Raw genomic sequence first — 26,554 nt, forward strand, 5'->3', positions numbered from 1 at the left:
CTTTGAAGTTTATTGGTAATAATTTAGGTGCGCTCATGCAACAAGGAAGTGATTAACTTTTAACAAATTAGAACAAGTGGAACAATTATAGTACTACAATAAAATCTGACATGAAATTAATCGGCAAACTCTAACAGCCTGTTTAATGGGTACAAGGTGTAAGTGATATGTCAGAAATGAATGACTGATTAAACGATACCCATTGAAAAGTCCATGTATATTTTGTACTGGCACTGCTATACAGCTGTGACACTGTTTATCTGTGTGGTGTGTTTCACTGGTAACAGGCATGGTCGACATTGCGAGACAAACAGTGGAGTTCCTGTATGAGGAGAATGGTGGCATTCCTCGTGATCTCTACCTCCCTACTATTGAGGATATCAAGGATGAGGCCAACAAGTTCACTATTGACAAAGTCCGCAAAGGTACCAAACAAAATGACTTTATTAGTTTGTCACTTGCTCGTACATGGTTTGAATGTATTTATTGTAAGTTGCGTGAATATCATATTTATGTAATGTAAACTGACATTGTTTCATAACTTGTTTTTCCAACAGGGCTAACTGTGGTTATCCGCTGTCCTGACAGCAACAACACCAACAGCACTACAGGGGGGACAGCGCTGCCAAAGTTTGCTATCCGGGGAATGTTGAAGACTTTTGGTTTGCATGGGGTGGTGCTGGATGTAGACTCTGTACGTAGAATACTTGATGATTCAGTTCTTTTGTCCCTTAACAACAAATTTGTGAGTAAACCAACTTATTTGTTTGTGTGTAAAGGTGAATGAACTGGTACAGGTGGAGACGTACCTGCGTAGTGAGGGTGTTCTGGTGAGGTACTGGTACCCTATTGAGATGCTGGAGCGCCCACCTGCTGGGTCTCGACGCACTGCAGCTAATGGTTTGGTCTCATTAGACAGCAGCAACATTCAGATTCACAGGTAACAAATGGATCCAAACGGGGTGAACGTGAAACATTTGCATCCTGCATGTCAGCTTAAAAATCAATTGTACTGCTTTGCTTCAGGGAACTTCTTCGCTGTGAGAGCGCGCTGGCTCGCCTGTACTGCCGTATGGCCTTGCTCAACATCTTTGCCCCCAAGAGTCCCCACACTTTCACTCGTCTCTTCCACATACCCGCTATCCGGGACATCACCCTGGAACACCTGCAGCTTCTGTCTAATCAGCTGCTGGCTCCTCCCCTCCCCGGTGAGTGTAAATAAATCTCGTTAATAACTGGATCCCTCAATGTGATGGGAATATTCTGTTTTGTGCTAACTGTGCTGATTTTGTTCTACCTGCAGATGGCACTATTAGCTCTGGTTCTATTCTGTTGGCTCAGTCTGTGCTTCACAACCTTGAGGGCCAAAGCTGTTCTCCCACAGACCTATTCTACCAGGGCAATGCTCAGCCCATCCGGGAGTGGTTGACAGTGGCCATCACTCGTGCCTTGCATCAAGGAGAGGAAAGCTTACTGGAGCTCACGAAGCAGATCTGCTGCTTCCTACAGGTCAGCCCGACCCGTCAGTGCTTAATTCAATAACTTTGTCTCTGGATACATACACAGAAGCTGCTAAACGTCTATCATAATTGCGATCACATTGACAGAACGCACCGGAGCAGTTTACATCAGAAGAGTTCCCTGTGACAGAGTCAAAGGTCAGCATGGACGTCAGCTTTCCAGGTGCAGCGTTTGTGATCATTTCCTGCAAAGAAAGCCAGCTGGGCTGCCGCAAAGAGTGAGTTGTGTTGCTTTGTTGAACAAAGAAATTCACGATGAACTCAGATTCCTGACCATCTGTTTCATTTTTCATTTTTGGTTTTAAGTTTGAACATTTCTCTCCTGTCTTTTCTTCTTCATTAGCTCAAGCCTGTACAAGGCCCCTTGGGCTCGAGTCATGGTGTATGGCCTGGGACACAAAGTGCGTAGAAATGGCCAGCTAAATCTGATGGAGGCTGTGTGTTATCCTCTGGATGCCTCACCTACCAACACAGGCCTTACTCCCCCTCCCACCACCAACCAATACCCCTCTGTCATCATCCCCACTGACAAAGTGCACATCAAACTGGGTGAGCATCTGACTCCCAAAAGAAAATTTTCACAAACTGCTTCAGATTTGTATTCAAAAAAACATGTTACTCTATAAAATTGAATTTCGTATCCTGTTGTGTTGATTGTAGGGGTGTCGCCCCCTCCTGGTGCTGTACTGGTGCTGCACTCGTTGCCACTGGAGTTTCCTCTGGCCATGGCGTTTGCTGAACAGCTGTTGACATGGAAGCTGGGAGACAACAATGAGCAATCAGAGGATGAGTTGGACACGGTGCCCTCATCTGTCCTGCTGCAAGTGGTAGAACTACTGGGTAGGACTCACTGTAGAACAAACAGATTGCAAGATAAATTATAAAATTTCCCAAGATCCCCGATTAAGATGTTCAATGTCATTGTTCTTAGGTGGTTTGCTTTGGACGACTGATCTGGCTCCCTCCATCAAAGAACTCATCTTTCACTTGTTTGCTGAACTTTTGCGGAAGATCCACCACTTGGAGCAACGCAAGAGCCCTGCTGGCCTGTCCAGCTCCATTGCTCTGCTGCTCAACCCCTGCCTGGCCGTGCTCATGGCCCTGCAGACAGAACTCCGAAAGCTCTACGACCGGGAAACTCAGGGATGGACTGCTGGAGGGGCCGGAGCGGGGGGGTCCTCATCCGGAGGCATGGCGTTGGCTTTGGGGGCGGAGCAGAGCCGGTTCTCCACCTACTTCCACGCCCTGATGGAGGTGTGTCTGGCTGTGGCAGAGGTGACGCTTCCCCTCAATGTTGGCGGCTCTTCGGTGGGAGCCCTGTCCTCCACCAGCGCCCCTAACCTCAGTGACTCGTCTTCATCCTCGTCGTCGTCCCCAGGCCAGACGCCACAGAGCCCCAGTTTGCTATCCAAACGTAAGAAAGTGAAGATAAAGCGCGAGAGAGCAGCGGCTGCAGTAGCAGCAGCGGTCTCTGGGAAACGGGGAAGTGGAGGTGCGAGGTTATCAGAGAGTGACAGTGCCCTGCTGAACATGGCTGGTAGTAAACCTGAGGACATGCTGTGGTTCCACCGCTGCCTCACTCTTCTGATGATCTTACGACATCTCGCGAATAAAGACCCGCAGGGTCTAAGTGTAACCAGCGATGCAGTGACAGATGCCTGCCAGGCCCTGGTGGGTCCCACTGCCCACAGCCGCCTGCTGGTGCTCTCAGGTATCCCCACGCACCTGGAGGAGGCTGTGGTTCGAAATGCCATCCGCCGGGCATGCAACGCACATGGCGGGCTCTTTAAAGATGAAGTCTTCATTCCTCTGCAGGAAGAGGACCCCAAGAAGCCCAAAGCTGGAGCTGGGGTTTCAAGCCCTCAGGATGGCAAAGTGGGCCGTGAACCTGAACGGCCCTTCACCAACAACGGAGGTCCTGACAGTCCCGACAGCTCCAGCAGTGTGACTCCGGCTATGAGTGTGAGCGCTTCAGCCTCCACCAGCCAGACCTCCATCTGCAGCTCCTCTCAAGGAGTCTCCCGCACTGCCAGTGAACTTTCTGTCGATCAGGAGCTTTCAGCTGTTCCACCTCTCACCCCTGCTGCTGCTGCTTCAGTGGTTACATACCCTCAGCAGGGACCCCAGGACCCCCATACGGTTTCTAGTCAGGAGAGTTTAGATACCTCCCTGTGTAGCACAGGAAGCTTGGGGAGTCTGGGCAGCCTGGGGGAGCCTCTCGACAGTGCAGAAACACCTTCGGTGTCAGATGGGGGCTCTATGCACACAGTCACCTCCTTAGAGAGCAATGCAGTCATGGCCAGACCCATCAAAGGCTATGCTGTCATTGAGGTGGGTTGATTCAGAGCACTATTACTATTTAGTCAGTTTCATTTCATTTTGGTTAAGTGAAACAAAAGTCTGAGCAAACCGTGATTCTTTCTGTAAATGCAGGTTCGTTCTCGGGCCAAAGTGGAAAAAATCCGTGCCAGTCTGTTCAACAGCAGTGACCTGATTGGCTTGTCCAGTCTGGAAGGTGAAGAGGAACTAATGGAGTTGACCAATGAGGAGATCCTCACAGCTTCCAGTGTTAACCAAAGCCTGTTTGACACACAGGGAAGCTCTGCCCTTGAAGACTACTTCCTGGACAAGTCTGTCAAAGGTTGGCGTTTGATCAGATATTTTCTGCTTTTACACAGTGTCATTAGCTCCGCTACATTCAAGTCTTAAATAATCTCTATCTTTCAAGGTGACAAGCTTATACCTGGAGCACGAGATGTCCTCACAGATATTTTCAAGAGCTGTGTGCACTCTGAACAGATGCTCAGCCTCACGCCGACCAAGCCTGTTAAAGTGTCTGACATTTACCTCAGCAAGGAGCAGATCAACGCACAGACTCCCGGCAACCTACTGCATACGTTCTTCACCCATGTTCGACCTCCCAAGAAAGTACTTGAAGACCAACTTACACAGGTGTGTAACAAGTGGTGTACAGTAAACTTAATGTATTCTTTAATACTTTTAAATAAAAATGTTGACCCTAAACTTTAGTTGGTGCCCCGTATCTCATAGATTTGCTTCTGCCCATTCATATTTTTTCGTATACATAAGCAGTGAAAGCTCAAAAATGTTGACATTGAGTATTACCCAGTTTCACCTCCTATTTTGCAGTCACTTTTCAAGTTAAAACTCCCCTTGCTTCCCTTTGGGGTCAACCAGCACACATAAATTGCTAACATTTTATACTGTATGTACATTAACATTGAAAATTTGTTTCTATTCAGATTCTAAGAAAGTATGGCACTCCCAAGCCCAATAAGAACAAGTACAGCAAGGCAGGAAAGGAGCAGCATCAAGGCAAGGTGGTGAGCACCAAGAGGCCCATCACCAAGCCTCCCACCAAGGAAAAGTCTGTGCTCAACAGTGTCAGGTGAGTCATCTCCCACGCAGCACTTTGAAGAGCAACCACATGTTTAGGTACAGTAACACACTGACAATATGATTAAATTGAACTTGCTGGTCTCTTGCCTCTGCCAGGACTGCACTGAGTGAGAAGAAGACAGTCCTGAAACCAAAGTCTCCTGAGAAATCCAGACCTGATGAGAAAGATGTGGAAAAATCCCCCGCAAAGAAAACTGAAGGTTGGCAATATTCACACCCGCTTTGAATATACACATCATCGGAAGCAGAAGTGAACATAGAGTTCTGCTAAAGTTTCCAACAAAGGTTAAATCAGTTAGATTCTCCTCAATAATTTTTACCAACAGATGTATGCATATATGTCTCTTCTACCCTGCCTAAACTTGTCATGAAACAATACAGGGTAGAAGATCCATTACTCAGGTAGAGGTACCATTACCAAAATATTCAACATGCTCCATTACAAGTAAAAGTCCTACATTCAAATCATAAATATGTAGTTTCAAAGTAAAAGCTTTTACTATGCAGTGCATTGTCATCAGATAAATCTGAGGGAACCGGAATAACGGGAGGAGAAAGAAGGAGAAAAACAAGTTCTGATAAACTAATTTCTGTAAGATTTTTGGACTATTCTCTTAACTTTGATTTTGTTGTAAATGTTTGTGTTATTATTTAAATTCAACCCCCCCCCCCCCATCGGCATATATGATAATGGGCCCAACAGCTAGACGCCATGTAAAAGTGTTTGGAAACCCCAGATTTCATCTTTGACAATTCATTGTATTTTAATGAGTTTATTACATGATTTGTTATGTAATCTCTTATAAAACCTTAATTTTAATTAGAAAATGTATTATTAATAATTAATCTTAATTAGAAAATTACTTGGGTACAGCGCTTGAGTAAATATCCTTGCTTTCCGCCAGTGACAGAAAAGTATAGATTTTCTGCTTGAGTCATTGTTTTATGTATTTGTAAATTAAATGTATCTTGCTGTGTTTTTATTGTTTGCCAGACAAAGTGAGTCATTTGATGCCGTGATTCTCTGCTACTCTACGAGACTAAGTGCGAGTCCTGTTTTCACCCAAGGAGAGATGATCTGCCACACATAACAACCACTTTGTGTTCTTTAGTCCCAGAGGAGAAGTACCTGACACTGGAAGGCTTTCATAAATTTGCTGTTGACCGTGCCAAGCAGGACATCCGCAGCGTCTGGAGGGCAATTTTGGCTTGTGGTTATGACCTTCACTTTGAAAGGTAAGACTTGGAAAAGTCACACTCCAATAACCAGCGCTCAGACTGATGTAACTCAAATACTGTGCGCGCACACACACACACACACACACACACACACACACACACACACACACACACACACACACACACACACACACACACACACACACACACACACACACACACACACACACAGGCTTTCCAGGATTTCAACATGTTGTCAGCATGTTTTGTCAGTTTGTTATGTGTTGACAAAACGTGTCATCTTCAAGTGATTAAATAACACAATCAAAATATAAATTACTGTCATCAGTCTTCTTGATTTCCACACTTGTCATCAAATTTCAATGCACAATGACATCTGCCTTAAATTGCAATTTTCTCTTCTTCATAAAAAAACGAATTATACTGGTTCAGATAAAACATACGACTTCCTACCCAACAAACTGACTGACGTTTCTGAGTTTTTTTTATTCACCAGACTTAATGACAAATTATCCTGATGCAGTTGTTTAAAAAAATTTACATTGAGTTTTCTTTCTCAGTCCTTTATTGCTGAGTATCTGCTGACAATAAATACAATTTTACCTTCTTGCGTATTATTTTGAATACAGTTGCATAATATACTTTTTGCCCAAAAACAAATCAAATTGCCAATCTAATTACAAATGTGTGTTTGAGAGCTTAACAGTTTTCGAATAAAAATAGATAACTGACATCACAATCTTTCTATTTCAACTGTCACCTATAATATTTGATACAGTTTCTTTATATCTATAGTGCCCTATTAACATACAGTACTAGATTGTATAAACGTGTCGGTGATAGTCAGAGCTCCTCGTCTAACAGCGCCTGTGTCTGTATTCTAGGTGCACCTGCATAGACACTCGCCACGCCCAGAAGGCCTGCAGAAAGTGGAGCTTGGAAATGGACGTGGCGTTGGTGCAGTACATCAACAGACTGTGCCGTCACCTGGCTATAACACCCGCCAGACTGCACCCCCACGAAGTCTACCTGGACCCCAGTGATGCCGCCGACCCTCGTGTGGCCTGTCTGCTCAGTGAGTAAACCGCCTACACATCTTTACACTGACTGACTCGCAAGATTCAAATTAACAAAGCGGACTCTTCCAGCAATGTGATTGTGTGAATCCCATTATACATATTGTCGTTCGTAATAAATGTCAGACATTTCTTTTGATTTATCCGTTATATGTAACTTTTTATATCGTGTGGATGTTTTCAGACGTGCCAGTGGAGAGCTTGCGCTTGCGCTTTGCGTTGCTGCAGTCGCTCAACAACACCCTGGAGAGTTTCTTCCTGCCACTGGTGGAAATGAGACAGACACACACCTATCAGAACAGCATTGCAGCGCTGCTATGTGAGGCCAAAGGTGAGCAGCATCTCGCACACATGCATCAGGGACAGGCCGACTCTGTCGATGTGACTATATGAGTGTATTGACCTATTTGGGAAACTTGTTACAGGTCTCATCTTCTACGACACCAAGGTCACTGTAATGAACAGAGTACTGAATGCCACAGTGCAGCGAACAGCTGACCATGCTGCTCCGGAGATTACACTGGACCCTCTAGAGATTGTGGGAGGTAGGCATCTTTTTCACTTGTCCACATGTTTGTCTAGCATACGTCTTGGCAAACACTTTTTTTTGTGTGTCTCTGGCATTTGTCCCTCAGGTGAGATCAGATCTTCAGAGAACACCTATTTCTGCCAGGCGGCTCGCCAGCTGTCTTGTGTGCCGTCATCCCAGCTGTGTGTGAAACTGGCCAGTGGAGGAGACCCAACCTATGCCTTCAACATCCGCTTCACTGGAGAGGAAGTTCACGGCACAAGTTAGATTTTCTCCTTCAGATCTTTGCTTGTACTGCCTCGCAGTCTTGTACTTGATTTGACGATGTTGTTGTTTGTTTGTTTTTAAACCTAACTGGAGCTGTGATGAATGTGTCTCTCCAGGTGGCTCCTTCAGACACTTCCTGTGGCAGGTGTGTAAGGAGTTACAGAGTTCTGCGCTTTCCCTGCTGCTCCCCTGCCCCAGTGCAGCAGCCAACCGTAATAAGGTAAAACATTTTAAGTACCTAATATGTCTTTACTATGTTCTAGTTTTGTTTCGGTTGTTTTTCCATTAAGGCATACATATTTTAGTCTAGATAACCCAATGCTGCCTGAAAAGTAACTATAAAATGTTTTGAATTTAAAAACATTCATATTTATCGAAAAGCAAATTTGTAAGTGCCATAAGGCTACCGAGTGTGGTGTTGTATGACAATGCCAAGAATACGGTCCGTCTAAGAATGAGTCATGGCTGGGTTTTTTTTGTTCTCAGGGGAAGTACATCCTGACTCCTTGCCCTATCAGCTATGCAGAGGAACAGTTGTTGCACTTCTTTGGTCAGCTGCTCGGCATAGCCATCCGGGCAGATGTGCCACTTCCTTTGGACTTGCTGGGCTCCTTTTGGAAGGGACTCGTCGGCGAGTCTCTCGATCCAGAGCAGGACCTGCAAGAAGCTGATGTGCTCACCTACAACTATGTCAAGAAATTTGAAAATGTAAGAGACGAGTAGTGTATCCTCAATGTCTTTCCACGCCGCTAACATGCTTCTCGTGGCCTTAAAATGACCTCTGTTCTCCGACACTTGCAGGTGACTGATGAGACAGAGCTGGAGGCCCTCTGCGCCGAAATCTCCTCCCAGCACCATTCAGGAGAAAGCCCAGACTCGCCAAGCCGGCCCTGCTGCACTTTTACCTACATCACTATGACCGGTGAAGATGTAGAGCTCTGCCAGGGAGGGCGCAGCCTCACTGTCAGGTACAGCTCATTGGTCTTGTTTTCATTCCTGTAGACATGAGCAAACATCTTAACACAGCCTACGTTTTCTATATTTACCTAAACGCCACAGCACATTACAACGTGTTTTCATTTTGCATGCACTGTGTACTTCTTGTGTGTGTGTGTGTGCGTGCGTGCGTGCGCTCAGCTGGGAGAACAAGGATGTGTATGCACGGGCGGTGCGCAGCCTTCGTCTGAGAGAGCTGCAGAACGTGGAGTGTATGACAGCAGTGCGTGCAGGCCTCAGCTCCATCATTCCCCTGCAGCTGCTCACGATGCTCAGCCCCCTAGAGATCGAGCTGCGCACCTGCGGCTTGCCTTACATCAACCTGGAGTTCCTCAAGGTAAAGCTGTATACAAAGTTCTAGAACGGCATATGTGTGTAAGAGTCTTCTGAGATCTGTTTTATTACATTACAAAACAACCCTGACACCTCGTAGCTCCCACATAAACCTGCTCCGAGTGAACCACGAACACATATTTCAGTGTCAGTTGTAATCAAGGCACCTCCATGTGGGTAGTTTTTACTGTAGATACATGGTAGATCTATGGATTAGAGAGATATGTTAGAAACCAGTGGTTCTCAACTGATCCTGCCTTCGGGACCCACATTTTTCTGAAGTCCTTTGGTTGCTATGCAATTTTTTTTAGCCATTCTAAATGATCTGACAGAACAGTGGTGGAGTAATACACAATGCCTACAGGCTCTTGTAAAACAGTTCCACTTTGGTAAACAAGAAAGTTGAACAAAAGTTCAACTTGGGCTTTAAAAAAAATCTCTCTCTCTCTCTCTGTAGGCTCACACCATGTATCAAGTGGGTCTGATGGAGACCGACCAGCACATCGAGTTCTTCTGGACCGCCCTGGAGATGTTCACACAGGAGGAACTCTGCAAGTTCATCAAGTTTGCGTGCAACCAGGAGCGCATCCCGTTCACTTGCCCCTGCAAGGACGGGGGGCCGGACACCGCCCACGTTCCCCCGTACCCCATGAAGATCGCCCCTCCTGATGGAGCTGCAGGTAATACCTTACCACGTTTCATCGGGGCTCCGATTGGACACAAAGGCCTGCTCTCTCTGTGTGGCACTTGTGTTTGTGCCGTTGGTGCAGAAACTACTGATAGTGATTATCAAAACAGCTCATCTTGTCTTGCAACCTCAGACAGACTTTGACCATGTTGTTTGCCATGGTACGATTGTGTTGGTAAATAAATATGTTTCTATAATAGTGAGACACGGAATGGTTTCATGTAAGAAGACACAGATTTCTGATGCGTGAACTTAAATTCTTTCAAGGAAGTGGGATCTGCTGAGTCACATGATACAATTACAGGCTAAAACAAAGTCTACTATCATTTACTAACGATAAGATCGCGTTTTATCACCTGGACAAACGTATTATCACGAGCACTTGTTACACATCAACTCATCAGCATCTGCAGTTTCATGAACAACTCGAGTGGTGAACATAGTTAACAGTTTGTCATTATAGAAAAGAAGTACCGCCTGATTTCCTGTTTCCTCTCCAGGTCAGCCAGACTCGCGCTACATTCGAGTGGAGACCTGTATGTTCATGGTGAAACTGCCCCAGTACACCTCTCTGGACGTGATGCTGGAGAAACTGCGCTACGCCATCCATTACCGCGAGGACCCTCTCAGCGGCTGAAGAAAACTTGACAACCCAACGTTCCCAAACATGCGAACCTAACGACTTACCCTTTACTTTCAACCCCTCCGCCCCCACACCTCCTGGACCTTCCTCTGAGACAGACAACAGTCCTTTATGCACTGCTGCACCAACCTAATTAAATTGTATTTTATTTTGGGTGGCAATTCATGTTTTGTTTTGCCTTTTTATTGCAGTTTACACAAATACCACATTTCATCATTATGTTTGATGCATGTTTTTATTTGTTTTAGGGAATTCAGGGAAGATAATCTGAATCAGCACTGACGTTGTCGACAAGTCTCTGTTCTGGTTGCACTGAGTTTGAGGTTTGGCATGAGAGTGAAACAACTGTGAGACCGTTTACCCTTCCTTTCCCTTTATCAGAGGGTCATAAGGTCCTGTCAAGTTCTGTGAATTTAACACCTGAATGGGGAGAACTTCAGATCAGCACTTTATAGTTGTAAGTTCAATTCATGATTGCTGAACGTTTTTAGCATTGAAATCGTGATCTCAGCACTCTTAAGTTGCTGGAATTGGAAAATAAACAAACTTTGACTCTCTTAATGCTTAACCTATCGCTGCCTCCCTCTGCCTGCCCTCTGTGGGGCTGATGTGTCTGAACCATGCCTTTGCTGTAGGAGCCTCTCTCTGGAGGGCGATGCTGGTTGTGTTCGAAAAGAAAAACCCCAAATGATTTTCATTCATTCATTCGACATTTGAGCTGGAGGTACGATTGCTGCCAGGAAAATGAAACATGTGACGCTGCCTACTTTTGACCATGTCAGCTCTGAGCAGGCAGAAGATGTGAACAAGTGCTGTACAGGATGTTATATAGTTACTGCCTGTTTTAAAAAAAAAAAAAAATGAACTGCTAATGGACAAACTAACTTATGCCTATATAAACTGAATACATTTTATTCAAGTCTCTGAAGAGAGAGGGTATTTAAGTCATGTAAAAACTCATATTAATCTATTAGTTTTTGAAATTGCTCTTTGATTTTTTTTTTTTTTTTTTTGAGATCTGAGTAGCTGTGGCAGCATGGGAGGTCAGGTGGACTGGATGATGACAGAGGCCTGCTGGTTCTGATACTCTTCAGGTTTGTGAAACCTGCGTTGCTTTGTGAAAATGGGAAGGAGATCTCATGAACTGCTCTCCCACTTTGTCTGTGTGCTACTGCTACTGAATGTGCAACAAATCCCCCCCCCCCACCCTCCTCCGCTCCCCAACATACACAATCTACACACATACACTGGGGGAGTGGTGGCGGGTGGTCTGGAGTTCTGCCTTCTTATAGTTTACTTTAATGAAAGACAAACAGGATTTTGCTGTTTGTTTTTTGTTTTTTTGTTTTTTTTGTCTTTTCATTTTATCCATAACCAAATGTTTAGCTCTGTAAAAAATTAAATAGAATTTTTTTTTTTTTTTTTAAATAGACTGAACTTATGTTTGATGGCAGTTTTTATGAATTGCTAATTCACTTCACCTTATCATTTTTGGTTTTTGGTTTGCACTACTCTTCCAAGAAAAGATTCTAAAAATGAGCAAACTCGGTGATGTCTGTTAGATATCCAGTTTGTTGTGTTGTTATTTTTTAAGAATTTTGGAACTACCAATAATCTTATCACCTTTGTCTTGTACTCAGATGGATTCAATTTCTTCTACTCATGGTGAAACATGTTTTCTTGTGTGAGTAAAATTCGCCATTTTACTTGGATAGAACAGCAAAACACAACAGAATTGATGTTTGACTCATTGGATTGTTGAATCGCTTGCAAGTTTTTGGGTTTTGGTTCAGTTCTTTTCGGGATGATATACCGCTGCTAACAGGGACGCTCTCTCTTCTACTTCCTCCTCCGCAGGAGGAGTGGATAACGGTTATAAAAAGGACATATCCATACAAAGAGGTGTTGCGATAAAATGTGTGCTGTACATTTACTTGATATTTATTACAATTATTTATGGTTGCATTAACTTAACTTTTACTGTCTTACCTCTGCACATCAGAAACTTAACATATCTAAAATGGATTATACAGATGTAAAGAATCAGATGGCATTTGAGATTTCTGTGTCACAATAAAGAGATGTCTTCATGTACAAATACTGCTTATTTCTGTTACTTTGATACAGTATATTTCTGTGTTTCTTTACTTTTATTGTTCTTTAAAATATTGTTGAAATGAACTACCAGAGTGTCTGAAATAACATGTTTTATAAGTGGATGTTTTCTGTTGCGAAACAGGTCATTTGCATACCTGACCGCCCAGTGTTCAGGCGGTGTAATGGACATGCCTGTTACATTTCTGCAGGGAACAATGAGCGGTCATCATGACGCTTGAAGCATGTTTTGTCTCTTTTAGATCATGCTTTTTATGAGGCCCCGACTCTGGTTACATCACCGCTGCCTGTAAACCAGACACCTTTTCAAAGCAGCAAGTGCCGGGCCAGGCCAGTTCTAGCTGGATCTCCAGTCGTGCTCCTCACTGACTCACTTTGTCTCTTCAGCTAAATTCAAAAGAAACCATCTGCAAGTAATGTGATATACAGTATCTGTGTTACACTGTTAACTTATTTGTTCAAGAAATTGAGTCAACAACAAAAATATCAGTCTACCCCTTTATCGATTTAATTTTCCTGTATTTATAAGCACAATTTCTCAAATGTATTATCAAATCTAAAATATTAGGAATTCTGGGAACGGCTCCAACATTACTGTCCCTCACACGCAGCACATATGTCTCCTCTCTCCTCTATTTCTGACATAAGGTCCCTCCTCTCCTCGCTCCAAGGACCCCCAGGCCAATGAGCATGCAGGAAAAGGGCCACGTCCCTAAACCTCCGGCCAATTGAATGCTGTGAACTTCGGGGTATCCAAAAGGTGTGTCGACGTGCCAGTCAGCCGTTAACGGCTTTTGCAACCTAAAGTAGCGCTTAAAATGACACCTACTGTACTTACTGGCTTTCTTGAAGAAATTGTATTTTCTTTGATTCCTGTTGTTCTGGGTTTTTGTACCCTCATGGTTGAAATGCACTTATTGTAAGTCGCTTTGGATAAAAGCGTCAGCTAAATGTAATGTAACAACGATCACGTCCCTGTATCGGGGTTTTATTTTCTAACAGCGAGTACAGCCGATATGACGAAACGGCACATGTGGATGTTTATAGTTAGTAGAGTCTCGAAACAGACTCTATGACTCTTATGAGGCTCTATCTTGTCTTTTTCAGGCTTTGAATGAAAGCATTGAATATGGACACCTGTCTTATCATGCACGGTCATCCATGTGTCCAGTTGCAGGGGCTGAATGAGGTGTTATGTCAGATGTGTTATCTTTCAGGGGTCGTCAGATAAATTCCTTTACGCGTTAGACGTCACAGTCAAAGTGTCAAACACAACCACAAACGACAGAAATCTTGGGCTAGTTGAGATATATCAGCATTTTATAACGCACAAAATAAGGCTGCAGCGTGCGCAGATTGTCTGCGTCAGACTGGTGAAATCAGTGTTGAAACTGACAGGCTGCGTTTTGTGCGTAAAGGGAAGGCCACAGGTCTCTGGTGGAGGAGTTGGAGCAGGACCTGAGGGAGAAGCCGGGAGCGAAGGTGCCCGTCGGTGGGAGGCGGAGGCCTGCTGGACGGAGTGGTGGAGGGACCGCGCCGTGCCGACTGGGCTGACTTGCCCATTGTAGCCATGGACACCATGGGAGCACGCAGCCTCGATGCAGCCGTGAAGGCTGGAGAGCTTGTCACTTTACCTGCAATTACAAGGTATGATACATGAGCCTAATTTTTTTTTTTTTTTTAAATACCATATTACTTCCCAATTTTGTTTGCATTAATGTCTGAATTTGCTCTTCTTGTGTTGAAAACTGACCTTGTGTTTTTCTCTTCAGTGTTGCGACCACCCTGGGCCTGACAAGGGTCTCTGCACAGACAATGAAACTGGTGGAGGAGCATGCCGTTTTCTCAGAAGTAGTGGAACGCTTTGTAGGTGAGCACAACCTGCACCTGAACAGATGAACAACGAATATAAAATGATCAGCTATGAGAGTGATCTCTCCGGGTATTTCCTCCGCGTGTAGATGACACGAGAAGGTCCTGGTGGAGCCCGCCTGTGGTGCAGCTGTGTACAGTGGCATTATCAAAAGGCTGCAGGACGAGGGCAAGCTGGCACAGCGCCTCGGCCCGGTGGTCATTGTGGTGTACGGCGGCGGCAACAACATCAGCATTGAGCAACTGAAGAGGCTGAAAAAAACAACAACAACTCGGCATTATCTAATGCTGCTGACTACCTTGGGTCTTCTTGACCTTTTCTCTCCTTCTCCAGCTGGTCTCAGTCCCTGAACCCTTATTATTCAAAGTGCTCCATAGACCGGATCATTCCAGACTGACACACTTGTGAGCACCGAGACTGAAAAACATGAAGACGAGCTGCTGGAGGGATTCTTTTTTATTCTTTTTTTTTAAATTATTTTATAAAAGTGTTGAATATAGTTTTTGACTAGAGAGACTTCGACCAGAAAAACAAAAAATGTGTACACTGACGCATTTAGGATGCATTTGTATTTAGTAAGCGTGCTTTGTAAAAGTGCTTCTGTGTTGTTCTCCTGCTTTTATACATCGAAATGTATATAATATATGAATACATTATATTTCTCAGTCATTTCTCTGTTTTGACCGTTCTTATTCCTGTCTGCAGATGGTATGTAAAATAAAGATCAAATCACTCCCTCGCGACATAAGCTTTAACCAACACACACACAATATGTGAGTGGACGTCTGGTGTATGTTTGATTCCTATATATTAGTGTTGGCCAATATCAAGAAATTACATGAGGGAAATGTCAAAGATTGAAGTATTCGAAACCATAATAGAGTACTAAAGTCCATGTTTACACGGTAAAATATCCAGTTCAATCTGTAACTGTTTGCTTACAATGTGTTTATGTTTTTAACTGCTGACTATTGTCTTCTGATATTTTTAAATGCCATAATAATGATGTTATTGACGTTAAAATGTTTTTACAGTCGCTTGGATTATAGTCTTTTTCGTATATCTGTTATTTCAATAAACACATACAAAACAAAAAACATACATAAATTCTGTATATGTATTGCATTTGCTGTGTACAGCACTTTGATTTGGCCTACAGCTCAATTACAATCTCACATATTATTAACCGTTTGCAACAACAGTTAATAGCTTTAAATTTGACCTACAATATCCAACATATTAGTGAATGGACTTAGTCATCACAGACAACATGGGCACACTGCAGAGCATGACAAAGTTTATGACTCAGCAGTGTCTTCCAGCCAGGTCAAGTTGGTCAAAAGTATTTCCACACAGATCGATTCAATATTGAAGAAACTGAATTATACAAAGAGTTAGGGTTTAGGCCTGGATCTATTATGTCAAAATATGTGCCTAAAATCTTTTCTCCTTTCTTTTTTCTTTACAGTGAAGGCCCAACCAAACAGTAGAAATTCCTGAAATTGAATCTGATTTGACAATAATCTTTGGTTTGATCAAAGACACAGCTTTAAATTAAAAAAAACAATCAAAACAAGAGTAGTTGTCACAGTTTGGTCCATGCTTACATGTTTATCTTTGCAATCAGTATTACATGTTGGAAAATCTAAATGCAACATTTTATGAAGCAAACATTTTCATGGATTCATATTATAGTTTGTACGAATCTCACAGTGTAATTTTTTAACCTTGAACCAGGACAATACCCAAGGCACCTATTTCCAAATATGTATATATAGGACATTAACTATAAATGAACAATTTTTTCTCAAAAATATGCAACTGTCAAGCTATAAGCTATATATGAGGCCAGAGGCTTTCTGGTAAAGCATTGTTACACCATCTGCTGGTGAAGAGCTGCACATACAAAGAACATTTTCAATCTGAGAGCATACATTTGCACCAGTGTTCCTGTTTTCATGGTGTTATTAGATCATCATTAGGACCTGAGCACCGATGCGAAAGCCCCATTGTTATTCAATTTAATTAATAAAATGTATTTAATTTAAAAAAAATTGAATTGAATAAAATAAAATAAATTTAATTGATTAATTTTGTTAATTTGAATTAATAAAAAAAATGAATTGAATTAATTCATTTTTTAATGAACTCAAATAAAATAAGTTGAATTAATGTGAAAAAATGGAATTGAATTAATTTAAATAAAATTAATTAATTAAAATAAATATAAAAATTGAATTGAATTAACTTAAATATAATAAGTTGAATTAATAAAAAAAACATTTAATTGAATTAACTTAAATAAAATAAGTTGAATTATAAAAAAAAAAAAAAAAAATTGAATAGCAGCCCGACCCGCTGGATCCCCGACGTGCAGCATGCGAAGGCCCGCATATCACTCCTTGTAGTTTTAATTCTGTTTATGTCTGCAAAATTTCAACAAATTAGTATTTCAATCTCAGTCTTCAGGGCTAGAAGAAGTCGTTTATTGATACATATCTGGACCATGAAGTTTGCAATTCATTTTTGGTTAATAAATATGGTTATTGCAGTGAAGACCATATGAATCCATTTATTCTGCACAAGTAGCCTATATATAGTTCCTATATGCAATCATCAAACTAATCCCAAGCAGCAGATCTGATGACAGTTCTCAGTAATAGGCTACATCTGAACAGGACATAAGGTATACTGAGATCTAGTGGCGATGATAGTAACAGAAAGTCACATCAGATGTGATTCCAACCATCTTCTGTACAGTAGATGCCTGGACCATTACCGAAACACGAGAAGGCTTTTAATTTTGAAGTGGAAACAAGAAGTAGGGGAATTTAGTGACTTCTGTCATCTACTAAATGAATTCCAGACAATAATGTCAGAGAATCAGTAGACAGTTTGTATTATCTGATTCAATATTTGATGCCAACATGAATTTAGCAAGCACTAGATATTTTGTAATACTTTATTTCGGGTCAGTATGACTTGCCCACATAACCTAATGTTAAGGGGGCAGAAAAGAGTACTGGAAGCTTATAGAAAATGTTGGTGTGCAAGAAAAGTGGCACACCAACTGTGTTCTGGTAAACACCTCCCCACTTCAATCCCTGGAAATAATTGATATCATGAATGAAGGTTCTGTTTGATGCCATCAGTTAGCGCACACGCTATCAGGGCCCTGGAACTAATCAACCTAAATGGTGTGCAGCTACATTATTTGTGCTTCTCTTGGTTTGCCAAAATGTCTGCTGTGAAAAGCTGTATTGCCGGGTTGACACCAGATCCTAGTAGTACCCTCTCCGGGTGTACCCTACATAGGCTGCGTTTGAATCGGCGTACCAATGATGTAACTGTTTTTGAGCCATGTAAAAATATATGCAGATTTAGGTCTGTACTATTGTTTGTGGTCACATTTGGCAGTAATGATGTATACGATTTTGGCATTATTCCAAGATGGTTACAGCCTATTATAGCTTTTGTGAAGCCTGGAAAGTGTACATAGATTTCTTTAGTTTGACTCATACTGCAACCATCCACCAGGGGGGATATGGAGTCATTTCAGCTTCACGCTTGGGGAGTTGTATATGAGGAGCACAGTTTTCTCATTATCTAACTATCTACCAAACCAAGGCAATTTTATGTAGCCTACACACGTCATACTGACCTTGTTTGGACAATTCAAAAATAGATCTACAGTGCAGCAAATGACAACACAAACTATCCAGAAAAACTCCCGAGACCAGATATGAATGGGATGGTAACTCACTATCGCCCCCTATCATACTAATTGGTATTACATGCTAGGAATTATAAATTGCACCTTTAAAGCCATGATTCTAGTTTTACAATTGGATTTGTGGTGGTTTTGCCAATTATTTTAACACTACAGTTTTTTTTTTTTTTTTTACCATGTCGGGGTCACTGTCTGAAATGTCAGCTATCTTTGAAAGCTGCTGTGTTTTTCCTAGTTGGACACTCTTATTTATGGTGCAACAACAAGACCTGCACCATACCAGAGGCGACTGTTTGCTTGAGAGAGGTGGCCTCGTTTTATTTGCACCCATGCCCTTAAAGAGTTGATAAACAGCTCTGAACTAAATATTAGCCGACATTTCCCTTTCTATGGTTTGCAAAACGTCCAAAACCCATAAAAAAAAAAAAAAAAACTGCAGCACTTTGGAACTGGATTTTTCTTCCCCTGACTCAGGCTCCCACAGATCTTCACTTCTTGCCTGTCTGTGCGCAGCGCTCAGAAATCCGCTATGGCAACAGGGGAAAAAGACAAGAAAAAAAAGGAAAAGATTTGACAACATGGCGCACTTTCCTTGAGAAAAGTTTCTCCTGGACGCCACACGGCTCACTTTTAGTGGATTTCCTCGCACATGATCGACTCTTTCACTGCGATGTGGACTTTTTGGTTTTTATCTGGAACACTTCTTGATGCACAAATAGTTGATATAAAGTCAACAAAGAGTGTGATGGGATGAGAGCGATAACCCGACGCGCAAACCAAAGCAGCCAGACAGGATGGAGAAGCAAGCGACTCTGAAAGAAAAGGTAAACAGATTTAAAACCATTAAAACCAAAACTGGCGTGCAAGCTATCATTTTGTAGTTAGTGGCATTTTAATGCCCCTCGAATCACTTTTTACCCCGCGTCCCGGACAGGAAATACCAAATGACCATTCCTGCTCAAACCTCGTAAAAGACCTCTATCGATTTTCCAGTCACGCATATATCTCTGTGCTGCACAGGGCTCTCCTGGAGTAGACAATACACAACATAAATTTGATTAAATGTAGATGAAAAAAACAACAACAAAAAACAGGCCGTGAACCTAAAAAAAAAAAACCACACTCATTTTGTTGTTGCATGAGCAGAGAATTTTGCACAGCCAAGACCCTGCTGTGGCAGAAAAGTTTGTGTATTGCCATGAGCAAATCCACATAATTCCCAAACAGAAATGTAAATATGTGCAGTCCAGATAAACTTTCCCTGCGGTGAGTTGAGTTAATATCTTCTCTATCTCTGTCTCCTTATGATTATATCGGTAGGGTGTCCTCCGTGTTTGTGAAGGCTCTCATTATGTCTCACTCTCCACCCTTCCTGCCCCGTGCTGCCCACATACAGTAGGCAGCCCCCTGTATGTTGGAGCAGAGAGAGAAAAAAAAAAAAAAAAACGACATGCTGTTGTACCCTGGAAGCACGAATCAATAATAGATGCTTCTTCTGACATTTTCTTTTGGAGCAAACCTTTGAATGTCAGCATTGTGGTGTGGATGTCACTCTCTCAGCCTGTTTGAGCATTTCTGAGAGGTGGGTTGCCTCTCAATGGCACTCAAAGCAACAAACCCTGTTTTCAAACCTCAGTGCACACAGCAGCCAGGTATTCTTTCCTTTATCTTGCAGAATGTTTTCAATTTTGCCAATTCTCAGCTGTTGTATTTTCTATTAAAAGTGCAATATGAAGTTTAATGTCCTGCCAATGCAAAGCAAATCAGGAAGTCAATCCTTTACTTGTCGTGATTTAACAGTTGTCATATAGAAAAGATCAAAAGAAGGTGGAAAATATGAAGGTCAAAGGGTGCAGCTGGTTGCCGCTGCATTGTAACCTGATGTTGAATCTACTTGATACCCAAAGTGATCGTGCTGCTTCTACTCCCGGGGCCTCTGGAAGTAATTACTAAGCCTGCCCTATCCTAGAAGTCAGCCGGAGGAGGTGTGGTGAGAAAGAGGTGGCCTATAGTGGAAGCTGGCCCAAAAAAAATGTGCAACCTGAGATGAATTTCATGATTCAGTAATACTCAGCAAACCGTCCCTGTTGAGCGGACACGACATCCACCTACTTAGTGTAATCAGAGGTTACTGGGTGGATACAGTTACTGTAAAACTTGAGAGTCAGGACAATTGTTCTTCCTGCTAGCTGCTTCAAGAGTGGTTGAAGCTGAATATGAATGGGAACCACAACAGTTTAAATCTCACAACACAGAAAGCATTGTAAAGCTGTGTTATCGTATTGATGAAGGAGATTTATCAGTGCAAAGACAATGACTTTGTTAGGTTGAGCTTTAGACTGTTGTTTTGTGTTTTAACCTGATACAGTTAACGTGTAAGTGATTATGAAGTGAATGGCTGTAAACAGTAAAAAAAAAACTTTATTTTGAACTACAGTAGCAGGAAGTGAAATATAAAGTCTGGCATGCTTTAGTTTAAGGCTGATGTATGAACAAAACTAGCAATCTGAGTTCTCGAATAAAAAAAAAGTCTTTATTCAAACAAAAGGTTTATCTGCAATGACTTGGATAATTTTTTTTAAACTATTATTTAATCTATGAACATGACAGAAAAAAAAAAACAGAAGGAGGAAATGTGCCTCATTAAATTCTTTAAGTTAACAATGGGATTTGCGGTGGTCCTCAAATGCTGTGTCTCAATGTGCCACTTAAAATTTTGATTTAAGAAAAAAATAAAGCTCAGTAGAGTTGCATGAGACCACTTTTTTTTTTTATTACAGTAGACAATAACATTAACTTGGAACAAGGTGGAACAAATAACACTAACACCATCGTGTGTTCAACAGCTGGGAATTAGAAAAAGTTCCCATTTGAAAACATCCCACTTCCAAACTGTGAGTCCATGAAAGGAAAACAAACAGGCGGCATGGCTGCTCCCTGGAAACCTGCTTCATTTCTGCTGTCTGAATACAGAAAAGTAACAAACAACCTCGTCATCGTTTATATAAACCAACACAAGGAACAAACGGAGGTCGGGACGTCAATATTATTTGCGCGCCACATTCCTAATGTACTGCCATTTTTTAACATTTAACACAGTTGGCAAACTAGCTATGATAGGCTAACCAAGTCTTGCTATTTCACCTTATTTTTGGAGCAAGTAGATTTTTTTTTTTTTCCCCACTACAAACGCTGTCATGTCAAGTGCATCAAAACTACTTCTCTGAGCTCTCAAAAACCTCCTACTCGGTTTGTGGGATATTCCCAGTCCGGCAGGCGTATTCTCCTAGTTGCTCGAGAATGCACATTTAGTTTAGTGTCTGAGATAGCCCGAGCTGGCCTGCACAATAGCAGGGAGAGAAAGCTGGTAAAGTCAAATGGAATCCAGACATTAGTGTTATTATTGATCTGGTGCTTTGCGCGCTATGACATGTTAAAATATCTGTTTTTAAAAGGGTTTATTGAGCCGCGGTATGTGCCTTTCTATTTCTCCTGCATGAGCAGATGAGTGAGTTTGACATACTCGCTTTGTCAGACACTCTTTCAAAAACACGCTGCTTAATATTTATTCATTCATTAACATTCCTTTACACTTCAGCTGCATCTTCTGAGTCTGACTGCTGTTCCTGTGCCAAAACACAGCAGATATTTTGGTATGTCATAGCAGCCAAAGCACAGGGTAACTGCAAATACTAAAAATGGCTGCATTCCATTTAAATGAGCTACTTCAAGGGTCCTCGTTGTGTTCATGTGTTCACTATGATGGCTTCCCAGGACACTTGATGGAACTGAGCCAGCATTAATGATTTTTTTTTTTTTCTCCTCACCTGTGCTTTTCTACAATGACAGCTCAATGCTATGCGTGCTTTGCTTTGTGGACTTCCTGTTGGTTCAAGTGTTGTGATGTGTTTCAGTCAGACTGATCATGTCTCCTGCACTCTCTGTCCACTCCTCCAGTTTTCAATCTTCGCCGCCCGGACGGCGGGCCGACCTGTCCGGTGTATTTCTGGAGACGACGGGGTCAGGTATGGTCTCAGCAAAGCGGAGTTCATGGAGAAAGTGCAGCAGAGCAACGAGGCGTGTCAGCGAGGTGACTTTCAGGCAGCCGTTTATTTGTACAGCGACGCGTTGCAAGCCGACCCGCAGAACTGCATCCTGTATAGTAACCGCTCAGCAGCTTTTCTCAAACTGGGCCAACACCAAGCAGCTCTGGATGATTCTGAAAAAGCTTGTGAACTTAATCCCAAGTGGCCAAAGGTAAGTGTGCCTCAACAGTTTAAACTGTGAATTCACCCAAATTATACATTCTATGCTGCAACAGCAGAAATCCATGAAAAAGAAGGGACAAGTCTTGAGTTTTTCAAGCTGTTTCCCATTTAATTTTTTTAACATATGAATTATTGACTATTGAACAAACTGAGTGTCATTGCCAAGAATTCTAAATCTCAATGTTTGGGCTTTGATGTCCATGTCCTTGCCAATTTGAACTGTATCAGCACTTGGCTGCACAGGAACAGGCTGGCTTAAAAATGTGTGAAATGTCATGTGTGTTTACAAAAAAAGATATATTTCTATAAGAGTTTTAGTGTAGTAGATAATAACAGTACAACTGGTAAGGTAATCTAGCACCTCAGTTTTATTATTGTTGTTGTACTGGAAATTATTTTGTGCAGTTCCTTTTTAATTTCACTAAAATGAGATGCTTTAGCTTCAGTTCAAAGTGTTTCAAATTCCAATCACATTTGCGCTCCTCAGTTTCATTCTTGTGGCTCCCGCTAATCAATACAAACTTTTCTGGGGTCTTGTCTCTGATCTTGTCCAGGCCACGCGGACTACCCTGTGATAGATTTCACATTACTCAGCCACTGAGATCAGTAGGAGACCAATTCCTCTCAGTGATAGAAATGCATCGATTTCATGATTTAGCATGGAGAGATACTTTTGTCTTTCGAGAGAGAGATTGATGATAATGTGGTAGAGTGGTATTGATGATAATTTGTCGCTACCAATGATGCATCAGCGGCCACCTCTTCTTTGATCTGAGGTCGTGTATCTTCGTATGCCGAGGTAGATTTCCTCTTCTGTAAAAATGTACCTTTGCAGAGATCTGACATCCATCCTTCATATTTCTGTTCTTATAAATATACAGTTGTGGTCCAACAGTACAATGTTTTTGTGTCAACAACAATAGCCTTTACAGTATGTTGTACTTTCGCGATCGAGCGCCTGAGCATCTAACACAGAGTACATCTCCGTCATTTGGGAGAGATTTCATAACCCTCTGAGGCTAGTGTGGCCAAACTATAATTGAAAATCACTGCCAAAATCATTCTCCTCTCTTTATATGCTATCCAAGTACAATGGACTCTTTGTTGGCTGACTGGGGGATGGTTGGCTTAATCTAAGCTGTGTAGCTCATATTATTCCTGGATTTACTACCTGACAGCTTTGACTCTGATCCTCAAGTTTCCGTTATCAGTCTCGATGTCGATGTATAGCTTGACCTGTCTGTTTTACTTTGTAACATAAGAGAAAGGGTTTAATACATTTGTGGGATTGGCAGTTATGCAGATGGTTGTATGCTTAGGTTTATTGAATCACCACTAGGGGTCAGTCTTATCAAACTAAGGTTTTTCATGCATTAAGTAAAAAAAAGAAAAAGGCACTCAACCAATTTGAGTTCCAAGATGCTTTTTTATTTTTTATTTTCGCCATTTAGTGGGGGCAAGAAAAGCTAAATGTTCATTATGACTGGCTTTCGGAAAGCCAGAAATGTGATTAAACATGTGTAATCATTTTGTGAAAGGAGGGTTTTCTACTTGACAAATAGACAGTTTAAGACCAAGGTCACAACAAATCTGTCTTCTTAGTTTTTGCTCTGATATTTAAAAAAAAAAAAAAAAAAAAAATTCCCATTTAGCTCTAACTGCACTCTGGTCTTCTAATCAGAGTTTGGCAATTTTATGTTTTCCTATCCACCGTGTATAGTGGATATGAATGAAGGGTCTATATTACGACTCCTGTATTCAGCCAGTGCCGCCTCAAAGAATCGATTGGTGATGGTGGTCTTGACACTTATGGCACTGGCCTCGGGGAAAGAAAGGCTCGGTGCTGCACAGTCCATCTGCTATGCCTGGATGTTTGATGAAGGAACAGGGATTAAATCACAGGAGTGTACTGGCATTCAGAATCCTGTGTGAGTACATGATATCATCAATCATACCTCCCTATGACTGCACTTCTGGGTTGGCCCATCAAACAGTGACAGGCACGGTTTTGCTGCCCCAAGCACCAGCGAGCAGCCCACCCTCCTGAAGCCCACAGCCAGCCTGTGAAGGAACTTCCTGTCTAATCTGTCAGCTTTCCCCTGCTGTAAGTGCCAGAAAACACATTCTGAACGAAGAAAGAAAATGTCTGGTTTAATGACCCAAGACAGCTTTAGGCCCTTTGTACCTCTCCCTCTTACTGAATATAAAAAGCTTAAATGAGAACAAAATAGGGTGCCATTTCAAAGACAAGGGGCGCACCCTTTGTGTCTCTGGGAGTCAGTGTGGGAGGGAAATCGGGAGGAAATGCAGAGTGTATAATCGAGCTTTTCCTGTCCATTTTTAATTTAGAAGGAACAATACTGTTGCAAACTCCTAAACTTGGATTTAAGTTACATTTTCTGATGGACAGCTGCGTGGCATTTATGTCGGATGGAAAAAAAAATCAGCATCTATTTGCATTTCTGTGATTCTTTATCGTGCCACGAGTGCCTTTTAGGCTTATATGAGTGACTGAGAGGACACTACTCTTTCTCGATGGATTCTAATCTATTCTGCTCCTCCAGCTGGTCCCTCCCTCTCAACACTGCTTCTGCAGTGACATGTAAAACAAACAGCCCTTTCTGCTATCACTCCCATTCTCCTGCTTGAGCGCTGACAGGAGACTTCCCAGGGAACCACAAGACAACTGGCACTGCAGTGTCAGGGGAAACATCTCTATCATTTGCATATCTTCTGATTATAGGTTATGATGGTGCTTATCACGGGGTATTCAGTCTCCTCAAATGTTTATTGCCAAAGGTGCAGATGAAACCCACTTCTAATGGTGGTTAAAAAGCATCGCGCCTTATTTTTCAGATGAGGCTCAAACACATATTTTAGTGGATGCTGTTACTTGGATTCATTTTTCTTTTTCAACCGACATAAAATGTCAGTGTACATCCCAGCGGAGGTGCCTTGGATTGAACTGAGACAATAAGTGTTTGCATTGGAAAAGGTCATGGTGTGTGGAGTGCTGAAAGAGGACTTTAATTACAGCTGCACCATATCCAGTAATTGTGTAAGTGGATGCTGACATCCTGATGGAGCATAAAGCTTCTGTTTCCTGCAGTGCTGGGTGATGACACTGGCTTTTTCTGTGAATGTACGAGGAATAGGAAGAAAACAATTGTGTGTGTGTGTGTGTGTGTGTGTGTGTGTGTGTGTGTGTGTGTGTGTGTGTGTGTGTGTGTGTGTGTGTGTGTGAGTGATTTTGAAGACCTCATCCTTTGCCACTCTGAGCGGCGCTCTGCTTTTCATGTGGATGAAAACCACTGGGGTGTAATGCTTCCCTGTTGGTATGACAGTCCGTTAAACCAGCTCTCATCTGATCTCAGTGTGTGTAAAGAATAAAGAACCTGGCTTTTGATCTCACGTGGAGAGTTGTTACAGCTCGTGTACCTTTCTTCTTCTTGCTTTCATTCACACCATCTAAAATATTTATCGCATAACATCTCGGTGACCTGTCCTATTATTTTGATACATGCTGAATAATAAACTGAAAACTTCACCGTGAGGCTGCAGTCTGTCAGCTAAACTCCTGTGAAATAATATTTGTGTTTGTAGAGCAGAGAGTGTGCGCTACATGGACTGTTTTTTGTGTTTTTTTTTTTTAACGCAGAAAGATACTGTTGCACTGTGAGATAATACAGACATTTTTGTGGATTCAGTGGGGAAAATGTACTTGTTTACATTTTTTACTCTAAAATTGTCAATCAAAAGTCAACCACACTTCTTTTTAGCTACATTACAAATTACAGGCAGCACATCTTGCCAAATACATTTTGATCGTTTAACCCATCTACCCCTCTACCTGCCCCTCTTCCCTCCATCACCCAACAGGATACTCATTCCTACAC

At 42.2% G+C, this 26,554-nt stretch overlaps 2 protein-coding genes and 1 pseudogene across 3 annotated transcripts in view; all 3 read left to right on the plus strand.

Moving 5' to 3' along the window:
* Positions 1-12,764, plus strand: part of LOC138621589 (probable E3 ubiquitin-protein ligase HECTD4) — a 36,997-nt gene extending 24,233 nt beyond the window's left edge. For both annotated transcript variants that reach the window (XM_069699752.1, XM_069699753.1), the window contains exons 53-76: positions 288-425; positions 558-694; positions 780-940; positions 1,027-1,208; positions 1,304-1,509; positions 1,608-1,738; positions 1,864-2,069; positions 2,181-2,360; positions 2,452-3,851; positions 3,954-4,161; positions 4,249-4,472; positions 4,784-4,929; positions 5,037-5,140; positions 6,053-6,176; positions 7,025-7,215; positions 7,401-7,547; positions 7,642-7,761; positions 7,852-8,007; positions 8,129-8,232; positions 8,499-8,720; positions 8,814-8,980; positions 9,150-9,345; positions 9,799-10,021; positions 10,530-12,764. In XM_069699752.1, coding sequence (XP_069555853.1) covers positions 288-425; positions 558-694; positions 780-940; positions 1,027-1,208; positions 1,304-1,509; positions 1,608-1,738; positions 1,864-2,069; positions 2,181-2,360; positions 2,452-3,851; positions 3,954-4,161; positions 4,249-4,472; positions 4,784-4,929; positions 5,037-5,140; positions 6,053-6,176; positions 7,025-7,215; positions 7,401-7,547; positions 7,642-7,761; positions 7,852-8,007; positions 8,129-8,232; positions 8,499-8,720; positions 8,814-8,980; positions 9,150-9,345; positions 9,799-10,021; positions 10,530-10,666 — 5,210 coding nt within the window. In that variant the 3' untranslated portion in view covers positions 10,667-12,764. The remainder of the gene's footprint in view (positions 1-287; positions 426-557; positions 695-779; positions 941-1,026; positions 1,209-1,303; positions 1,510-1,607; positions 1,739-1,863; positions 2,070-2,180; positions 2,361-2,451; positions 3,852-3,953; positions 4,162-4,248; positions 4,473-4,783; positions 4,930-5,036; positions 5,141-6,052; positions 6,177-7,024; positions 7,216-7,400; positions 7,548-7,641; positions 7,762-7,851; positions 8,008-8,128; positions 8,233-8,498; positions 8,721-8,813; positions 8,981-9,149; positions 9,346-9,798; positions 10,022-10,529) is intronic.
* A 922-nt stretch (positions 12,765-13,686) lies between these two features.
* Positions 13,687-15,748, plus strand: LOC138621511 (L-serine dehydratase/L-threonine deaminase-like; annotated as a pseudogene).
* A 3,245-nt stretch (positions 15,749-18,993) lies between these two features.
* LOC138621591 (tetratricopeptide repeat protein 28-like) overlaps positions 18,994-26,554 on the plus strand; it is a 168,724-nt gene continuing 161,163 nt past the window's right edge. Inside the window, exons 1-2 of the mRNA XM_069699755.1 lie at positions 18,994-19,214; positions 22,348-22,647. Coding sequence (XP_069555856.1) covers positions 19,185-19,214; positions 22,348-22,647 — 330 coding nt within the window. The 5' untranslated portion in view covers positions 18,994-19,184. The remainder of the gene's footprint in view (positions 19,215-22,347; positions 22,648-26,554) is intronic.

Source organism: Brachyistius frenatus, unplaced genomic scaffold (assembly GCF_029030835.1).
Source record: "Brachyistius frenatus isolate BFR_SWC_R1_liver_20210118 unplaced genomic scaffold, ASM2903083v1 Contig_31, whole genome shotgun sequence".
Classification (NCBI taxonomy): Eukaryota; Metazoa; Chordata; class Actinopteri; family Embiotocidae; genus Brachyistius; species Brachyistius frenatus.